Source organism: Buceros rhinoceros, unplaced genomic scaffold (genome assembly GCF_000710305.1).
Source record: "Buceros rhinoceros silvestris isolate BGI_N320 unplaced genomic scaffold, ASM71030v1 scaffold14651, whole genome shotgun sequence".
NCBI lineage: Eukaryota > Metazoa > Chordata > Aves > Bucerotiformes > Bucerotidae > Buceros > Buceros rhinoceros.
The window spans coordinates 5,616-14,897 of record NW_010396066.1 but is presented as its reverse complement, the minus strand read 5'-3'; the positions used below and the strand labels follow the sequence as shown (position 1 = coordinate 14,897).

Genomic DNA, 9,282 nt, shown 5'->3' with positions numbered 1-9,282 from the left:
AGCAGGAATATGGCCTTCAAGTTTTCTAAAGATCAGAAGATATTTCCGATCCTTCTACCAAACCTTCTTTAGTCTGATCCATTTCAGATCCATTTTTCTGACCCATTTTAGAAAACGTCCACGCTGCATGTTTTACGTGGGCCCAAACCTGAGTTTGCATATTCACATACTGAAGACCTAGGACATCCTTAAGCAAGCCTCCTGAAATCACACAGGATTCGCCAAGCCACGATGCCCTGCTATCATGAAGCAAGTAATATGCCAGGTTATTCCTCACCCCATTCCGGTATTAAACGAAACCATTCACCTCAAAATATAGGTCATCTAAATACTTCAACTGTATTCCACACCCGAGGTTTAAGCTAACCGGACTTTTTCCAGGTGAAGCAGAGTATTTAGCGTGCACATGAGGAAGGCTGCTTTGGGACTCTGTTTCTTCTATAATACATACAAAATGCGCACGCAATGAGCGGCCCACCCGCTTCAGAAGAGTTCTTACTTTTAGTGTCCAGTCCTCCTCTGTAGCCTGTCCAGCCTTTCAAAGTAACTGTGTCTCCCAAGAGATGCAAAAACCTTTGAAAGCTTTCACTTCCAGTTTCTACGTGTGGAAGGGAGAAATGTTACAAGACAAAAAACACATTTAATAATCAAATACCTATAAAAAAAATAATGAAAATACAGAAACAGGTCCTGCTCCCAGCACACAAGGACTGAAGTTTCAGCTGAATTACTTTCTCCTCCCATCATCCAAGCCTTCTACCTTTACAGAAAGACCATGCCAGCCTTGCAGAATAGGCATCATCACGTGACATCAGTGACCCCTGTTGTTAAAGACACTGTTCAAGCACGTAGATGAATGCATTCATGCTGCAAAAATGTAAGAGTGAAAGAACTAGAAGCAACAGTGACTTTCTGGAGGTAGCATGAGTTGTCTCCTCCAGTGGCTTCCTTTTTCTAGATCTTATATTGTATAGGCTATTTCTAGAAAAGAAATTTCAGTATCTTCCAAGTTGTAACAGAAGGTTTTCTACAGCAAGTTTTTTCAGAAATAAAAGGTTCTATGCTACCATTTTTCACCCAACATGAACATGAAAATCTATCAAAAGTGATGTTCATATAACCACCACCTCTCTTCTGGCTTCCACATGGAGGCACCGCGTTTTTTAATTCAGATGAATAAAACATTTAACAAAAAGGTGGAAAACTCACCATTGCTGAACATTTCGTCATCTGTAAGCTGCCCATCCTTAGCATAAAGGACTCCGAATTTAAAATTCACAGATCCCTGAAAAATAAAATATTACACAATAAACAGGCAATCAAAAGACCTAAAATCATGTTTTCTCCAAAGACTTTTATACACGTACCTTTGTACGCATCCCACACATGGGAATACACATTTCATACCAACTCCATCACATGCTCAAGTAGCAGATAGCTAATACATTGCCTTTGATCATAGATTATGCACTTTGTGATAGACTAAGCTGGTGATCTATTGATACGACATGATTTTTGATCTCTTATGTTGCAAAGAAATACTACAATTGTTTACTGCAACAAGCAGTTGATTTCTAAGTTGTCACAAGCATGTCAGCGCAAAGATTTCAAAACCAAAGCTGTCTTTGTTGAACAGGTCTGTGAGCTAGGAGTGGTAAGTTTACATTTACCTCTTGCTCTTCAAGAACCAGTAAGTCCTGTAAACAAAACAATATCTTTAGCACACTGGTATTAAAGATAACACAAATAAAACTGTAACATCCTTGTACATTTAAATTTTGCTCTGAAGTGACCAGTTCAACTGATAAAGACAGTTTACTTTATAGTATCATGTAACCCTGCTCATCATTATTATCCTGCTATGAAAGAAACAAACTAGTAGCATTTTTACCTAGTGACTTTATTTTTCCAGAAAATAATAAATAAAAACAAACAAACAAAAAAAGAAGTCACATCTACCTTTTGTATCTCGGGATGAAAAATTTCCCTTGGGCTCTTCTCAAATTTGTCAAGACTCATAGCACTGAAATGCACATGAAATACTGCTTTAGAGAAGTGCAAGGTGACATTTCAACATTAAACCACTAAATGGTTGCAGATAGAACTGGTTACAAAGGGAATTGGTCAAAGAGCCTCTTACATGGAACGTTTTGTGGAGTGGCCACTTCTTTCCCACAATACTAACCTCCAAGATTTTCTAAACCTCTTTTGGATTTTAAAAACAGAAATTAGTAAGACTCTGCAAGGAGACAGGGTTTAAATTTACAGCATTTACTTATAAAGCCCAGAGCTTTGTTCCATCACTCTTCACTTTGCCTTTACACATAACCGTTGCGAGCATTTAGGAGGACTCAACAAGCTACTCTATTCTGTAAGCTTTTCTTCTCTCTCTTCTAACATAATTCAAGGCAAGTCAAATGAAAAACAAGCAGTTCAACATCAAATTCACACACCAAAGATCCACGTACAGGACAAAGCATTTAAACAAGGAGCAAGATCAGCTGCCTCAGTAAACAGAAACATCGAATTTCTAGCATTGTTTCCTATCGCACATTTCTGCACTTACTATTATTTTTGCCCATTTTCTTCGCCCAACATTCATTTATAGAGCTTCACAATGTGTCACGGAGTACTGAATGCAGGCTGTTGGGGGCACAGCGAACTAACAGGCAAATCAAATCTGATGCATCTTTCCATCATTGCTTATGCTAGATCCCAATGCAGACAGGATTTGCTTTAATTCCTTTTGAAAGGGATTAAAATGTTCCAATTAACTTAGAAAAAGCATGATTATTACCTAACCAAAATTCTTTGAGATAGTCTGTACCTAGATTCACACTGGCTGCTAACAGGGTGAAATATCAAAGGAATATCAATCAGGCCTGAGGGAAGGCTTAAGGACCATAAAAGCAAAATAATAGTCAGGGAAGAGATATTAGTCCAAGCCCAAGTGGGCAAAAGAAAATGACACTTATCCACCTGACTGCAGGCGGCTCAGACCCCGGGAAAAGTGAGAACAAGGTCTGAAACATAAAATACTGGAACATCACAGGACAGAGCACACGAGGGTGTTTCAGCAAGAGTTATGACCCTAGCTAACAGAACACAAGGTTTCTCCGCTGTGGGAAGCCTGACCGAAGTATTTATGTGGGTGACAGCGGAAGGAGAGCCTGGGTTAGAAAGGGGTGTTAGGAAGAGATACTTCAGCGACTGGCAGGCAGCCGTGGAGGATGAGGAGCTTATGCAGGTCCACCATGCAGTACTGACAGGTAGGAACATTATTCAAGACACTGCTACAGGATTTAGAAGAGGGGACTTAGCTCATCTAGATGAAGAAGATGAACGAGATCTGAAGTGTTTTCAACTCACCATCTTGACACTGTGAACCAGAGCCACAGCCCAGGAAATCAGAACTAAGGAGGCTCAGTGGTCTTCCAGCCTCTCTGGCAAATTCAGGGCTCTGGGACATCTCAGAAATCTTGTGCAGTTGTAGGAAGATCCAGATCGGGTGGCACTGACTTCACATCGCAACACACACCTTGTTCCCAGAACTGTCCCCTCACATCGGCACTGGCAGTACTATCCAGGGGACCGCCTTCGATCGAGCAAGAGGCATCTGCTCGTGTTCTCTACAAATCAAAGGTTTTGAAGACCTGCAGACTGCCCATTTTAGGGGTTTCTGGGGGAGGTCAAATCCTTAGAGAAGATGCATTTGAAGACGTTGTCAGTGAGGGAGTTGAGAAAACACACCGCACGATCAGATCTTAAAAACTGCAGATTACCTTTGAACGGACGCTTTGTAAACAGGTGCTCTGATACTTCAGATTACTACCAAGTTGAAAGAAATAGAAACAGTGCTGGGCTTGCACACTTTATATTCTCTTCTGCCACAAAAGAGGTAGGACAGAGGATGCTGAGCATTCCCTAGGGCAGGGAATTTTCTTGGCTTCACTGACAGTGTGAATAATGCACTCACAGCGAGACTTACATGGAGAAAATCAGCTGAAGAAATAATTCTTGTCTTCTTCCCTGTTTGCTTGCTCCTGCTAGGACCACGTAATAACCACCTCTCTAGTCAAAACCTTCTGTTCCTTAGGTCTGTATATTGTCTACCTAATTTAAAAACATATTTCTTCTCAACCACTACAGTTCCACTCAGCACCTGTTTGTACCAAGTTGAAAGAAATAGAAACAGTGCTGGGCTTGCACACTTTATATTCTCTTCTGCCACAAAAGAGGTAGGACAGAGGATGCTGAGCATTCCCTAGGGCAGGGAATTTTCTTGGCTTCACTGACAGTGTGAATAATGCACTCACAGCGAGACTTACATGGAGAAAATCAGCTGAAGAAATAATTCTTGTCTTCTTCCCTGTTTGCTTGCTCCTGCTAGGACCACGTAATAACCACCTCTCTAGTCAAAACCTTCTGTTCCTTAGGTCTGTATATTGTCTACCTAATTTAAAAACATATTTCTTCTCAATCACTGCAGTTCCACTCAGCACCTGTTTACCAATTAACTTGAAAACAGTCCCTCTACTGAAGAAAAAGTGCTAAGAATTTTTCTCCATTTTAAGTTATCAGTTTGTCTATCCCAGAACAGGCTTTAAAACTCCTTTTCTTTGCCTTCGATGATTAAGATTTATAAACCTTTTTTTACAAATCTATCATGGAAAACACGCAGCGCAAGCTGATTTACAGCAAAAAGCCTACAGACAAATACCTGAACTGGTAACTTATTGGTAAATACATACCTTAATATAGATTTCACGGATAATGTTTTGGTGGGACTATAAGGGAGACATATTTTCTGAGTACCCTATAAAGAAAAAAAGCTAGGAGATATTACAGGACATACTGACTTTTGTCTGTATATTCAAATAGGAATATTGATAAAAACAAGTAAAAAACCGAAGAACAAAATCACACTAGTTTTACTTAGCCATATTAATACTGGTTTGAGGGGAGAAAAAAAGACAAGAAAAACAATGTAAAAAGTCACGGATGGTGCAAAAGTAATTTTTACATAGTTTTGACCACCTCGGCATGTGGTGTGAGGGCTGCTGAAACTAGCAGACATTACAAACTATTTATTTTTTTTTTTTTAAAAGTGAACCGTGCATGCATATGGGAGAGTTTTACATCAATTGCTTGGATAAAAGGCTCTAAGAGAACTTCAAGTGAAAAAAAAACCTCATTAAACAATATTAGTGAAACCGGTATCACACCTGTCAATTTTCTTCACATTTAATAAGAAAATCTATAAGCAGTATAAAGTCACTCCCTAAATTTATTGCAGGACATAATCACGAACAATTTAGGCAATTTTTCTAAAAACACCACAAAGCTGCAGGTAAGAACAATTTAAAAATACCTGGCATCACAGATTTCTGTCAGAAAGTTTTGTATGTTATCTACAAAGTTCGTTTACTTCTACCTTCTACAGCAGAATTATATGTTCTTATTGTATAAAACGAAAAATACGTATTAAATACCAAAATTCTGAAGAAAGCAAAGAAGTATATGATAAATATATCGAAAACAAACAAAGAAGTCAGAGGAGCAGTTAAATATTTGTTTCTTACTGTTTTTCTCCAAAGTATCGAATGGTATTGAGGAACGCGCTGACTGTTTTGGTCAGAGAGAACGACCGACAGAAGGAAAGGGTTCTTCTCCACGTCTGTACCGACGTAATTCTGGTGAACTGTCGGGGAAAAACAAGAAGCGTTATCAAACACAACGACGACACCCCTGCCCGCAGGGGCACCCTGAGACACACGCGCATCAAGAGTCCCGAGTACGTGTCAATATATGCAGAGGTAAAAATGTGAACTTATCTACACAAATAACTGTGTGTTTATAGAGAGGCGTAAAAAAAAACCCCGAGAGACAGGGACAGTCTTCAAGGCCACGCAGGGTTTCAAAACCCCCCTTTTTGGCAGCAGGGGTTCCACTGCTTTCAGAAACCCATCCTCTGTCTTAAGGTTAAAAAAACATTGAACAAGAGCCTGTTTTCTGTACAGGACAGAAATTGTATTAATACCATACTTTTTTTCATATTTAAGTAACACAAATTCAAAGCTACGTTGCATTTTCATCGATCGAAACGTCAACCAATTCGCAAAAAAGATAATTACCTTTCCCTAAAAAATATTTGAAATACCATCTTGTATGATACTCCGGGTTTTCCAAATGCACGTCCGTTCTGTGCCACGTACCTGGAGCGTAGTCTGTATTCTGAAATGGAATTGGGAGACTGTTAGATCAAATGCTGAGTGAAAAAAAAAAAAAAGGACAACATTGTATAGGCGAAAGCCAATCAAGAGTGGCTGTTGCACCAGAGCAGTTTTAGCTGTAGAGTCTTTTTTAATAAGCAAAGATTTGTTCTGGAGTTAGCTGTTGTGCAGCTGAGATGAAAACTTCTCCCCCTCCTCCTCTTTTTTCCTCCTCTTTTCTAAGTAACTACAGTCTTTTCCTATTGTACCGCTGTTACGGGTAATAGCTTAGTACTCCACTGAAAAGAAGATATTTCAGCGTGGAATTTGGAGACCAGTGTTTTTTAAAACTTTTAAATTAATTAATTAATAAACAGAATTCTGCCTCCAGGTTTCATTTTCTCAGCTCTTCCCAAAATAATCTTCAAGGACTCCTTGCTAGACCAGAGAATGCTCGGGAAGATCGTCAGAGTTGTTTCTGTGAGTATCCTTAGCCACTTACCTCACCAGAGGAGCCATTCTCCACACGAAACCGTCCAGCTCTTTGAATGGCTCCATCGGCGTCACTAGATATAAGCTGTAAAAGAGTTTACGACAGGGGTTGTAGTTCCAAAAATAGCCATTTGATCAGCAATCAAAGCTTACTGTGGTTTACTCTTCTCCCAGATACCACAGCAACCCACAGAGAAGGGATTTTTTTTTTTACTATAGATTTGGAATAACTCTAAGGAGGCGGAAGCGGGAGAGCTGTTCACTCTTCTGATAGGTCCCAGCACTAATCAGCAGTTCTCCTGTCTCAGATTTTGGCTGTCACAACACACAGAATGCCTACAGAGGCACTTGTCTGCTTTCCAGAAATCGATCCTGAAGCTTGCTCCTGTCACAACAATGGGTCTCACAGACCTGATTGTCCTCTCAGCCTTGCTAAGCCTAAAACTCTACTTGTTGGCAGTATTACTGGGGCGAGCAGTCTTTTACTGCATTTTATTTATTGATTTTTTTCAGGAGATAGAGAGCAGCAAGAATCTCTAAACATAATACTAAGTGAACAATACTCAATAACATAAGGTATAGGAGACGTCTTGGTGTGCTTCCAGCACTAACATCAGAAAACACGGCTTGTTTCCAGCTGAAGAGTTCAACGGTTCCATAAATACTCTGAAAAGACTGCCTGGTCTTTTTATACGGAAATCCAGGGATTCACAGAATGCTGAAACTCTGTTGTCTGTTGTTCAAAAAACTCTTGACAAGTCAGTAAAACACAGGGTTACACGGCAACTCTGCTGTGTTCAGCAAAACTGCTTTGGATCCCTACATGAGAGGATGAGTAGAATGCTGCCGATGATACCGCATGTTACTCCTCTCAAAACAGGAAAAAATGAGATTGTCACATATGATGAAATAGGATCTGAAGAATAAATCACTCCTTGCTTCCCCGCAGCAATCCATATTATTCTAGGATAATACTTTCACCCTTTACTTAGTAGAAAAGCTACTGCTACATTTTGAAGTTCTCTTTGCTCTTTGCTTTGAGGTGATCTGAGGCTACGTCAGGAATTAACTAACATGGCAAAAACTATAACTCATCCTGGTGCCTTGTACCAACTGTAAGAAAAATGACATGGACAGCTGGTCTTACTACACCAGTGGGAAAGACATAGGAAAAAAAAGTTTAGGGCAGAGACAAAATAATTGTGTTGTAATAAATAAAATGTGTAAATAATTGAGAAATTGAGATGCTGCTGTGAAAAATATTAAGCAAGTAAGATTCAATATAAAACATTTAGAAATTTGAAAGGGCAACAAGTACCTTTATATGTTTATACTCTGAAATACGAAAAGAGACACACTTTTATAGAATACTAGTAGAATCTTAAGAAAACCAAAATACAAGACCATTTGTGTGAGGTTACTGTGAGTTTATAACTAGCAATACATTTTTCTTTTCCAGAAGAAGAATCTAAGTACTAGTAACAAAAAAAAACCCCTCTTAACAGAAAGCAGTTTACTTGGTTTTTTGATTAAAACACCACATCTAATATTGGAGTGTATGGAAAGAAAAGACAGATACCTGTTGGTCTTGCAATGCAAATTCCAGCAGCTAAGCCACCAATTTACATATGTATTAATAAATATGCTATTCAAGAAGTTTAAATTGCAACTATGGCTAGTAGAAAATTAGTGATTTCCTCCCACAGTAGGCAAGCAGGGGCTCGGTTTCTTTACCCCGCCCCAATTCTGTTTTCATATAGTAAGTTTATGTAATTTCATTATGACCCTGTATACAGAGTGACTTTATTTCAACTGCTGACATACTGTTATTTTCACAGCAGAGAAGATATTTATATAGATATTTATAGAGAGAGAGAAAAAGGAAGTGCCAACAATCTTCGAATTTGAAGAAAATGCAGAATAACTGACAGATTTGGGGGAACAGTTTTCAATATCCTTATTCTGACTAATGCTTTTAATTTTAAAACCTCTCCCACTACTCCGAGGCATGTACACACAAAATCACAGATGCACATATATGTGTACATACACAAGCACGCACACAATTTTTAACTCACATAATTGCTAGTAATTTCATCAAATACTACCCTAATATTTTGCAATCTTCAGCTTACAAGAGGAAAAAACGCTCAATTTCCATTGGGGGTGGGGGTGTGTGTGGAAATTTATATAACACTTCCTGTCCTATTACGATGAGATACTTAGAAATAAGATAGTAAAAAGATTTCCTAGCATGGATCTATATTCTGAAGCCTCTTTTTATTACCCTATAACTTTCAAGTCCAGCTTAGAAGCACATTTTCCAAAACAGATCCAATTTTTCACGTGGAAATGAAAAGGATTTGAGCTCTGCATTATAAGCTGCTAAAATCAAAGGACAGACTATGTAAACTTACAAGCTCCACAGATCCGTAATGTTTTCTGCTAAAATCTCCACGTCTGCAACCCAGATCTTCAGAGACTGAGCTGGAATAGAAACACTTCATCAGTGTACACAAGTCAGCCCGCCTTAGATCTCCCCCCGTGTTACACCCTGCCACTAACAAATATCATTCCT

General features: G+C 39.0%; 1 protein-coding gene across 1 annotated transcript in view; it reads right to left on the bottom strand.

Moving 5' to 3' along the window:
* GARNL3 (GTPase activating Rap/RanGAP domain-like 3) overlaps window positions 1–9,211 on the bottom strand; it is a 30,004-nt gene extending 20,793 nt beyond the window's left edge. Inside the window, exons 1-9 of the mRNA XM_010145782.1 lie at window positions 9,122–9,211; window positions 6,715–6,789; window positions 6,135–6,234; window positions 5,583–5,701; window positions 4,752–4,816; window positions 1,960–2,023; window positions 1,671–1,697; window positions 1,210–1,285; window positions 500–598 (exon numbers count right to left, since the gene is read on the bottom strand). Of these exons, the coding sequence (XP_010144084.1) occupies window positions 500–598; window positions 1,210–1,285; window positions 1,671–1,697; window positions 1,960–2,023; window positions 4,752–4,816; window positions 5,583–5,701; window positions 6,135–6,234; window positions 6,715–6,789; window positions 9,122–9,211 (715 nt within the window). The remainder of the gene's footprint in view (window positions 1–499; window positions 599–1,209; window positions 1,286–1,670; window positions 1,698–1,959; window positions 2,024–4,751; window positions 4,817–5,582; window positions 5,702–6,134; window positions 6,235–6,714; window positions 6,790–9,121) is intronic.
* Window positions 9,212–9,282: the final 71 nt, after the last annotated feature.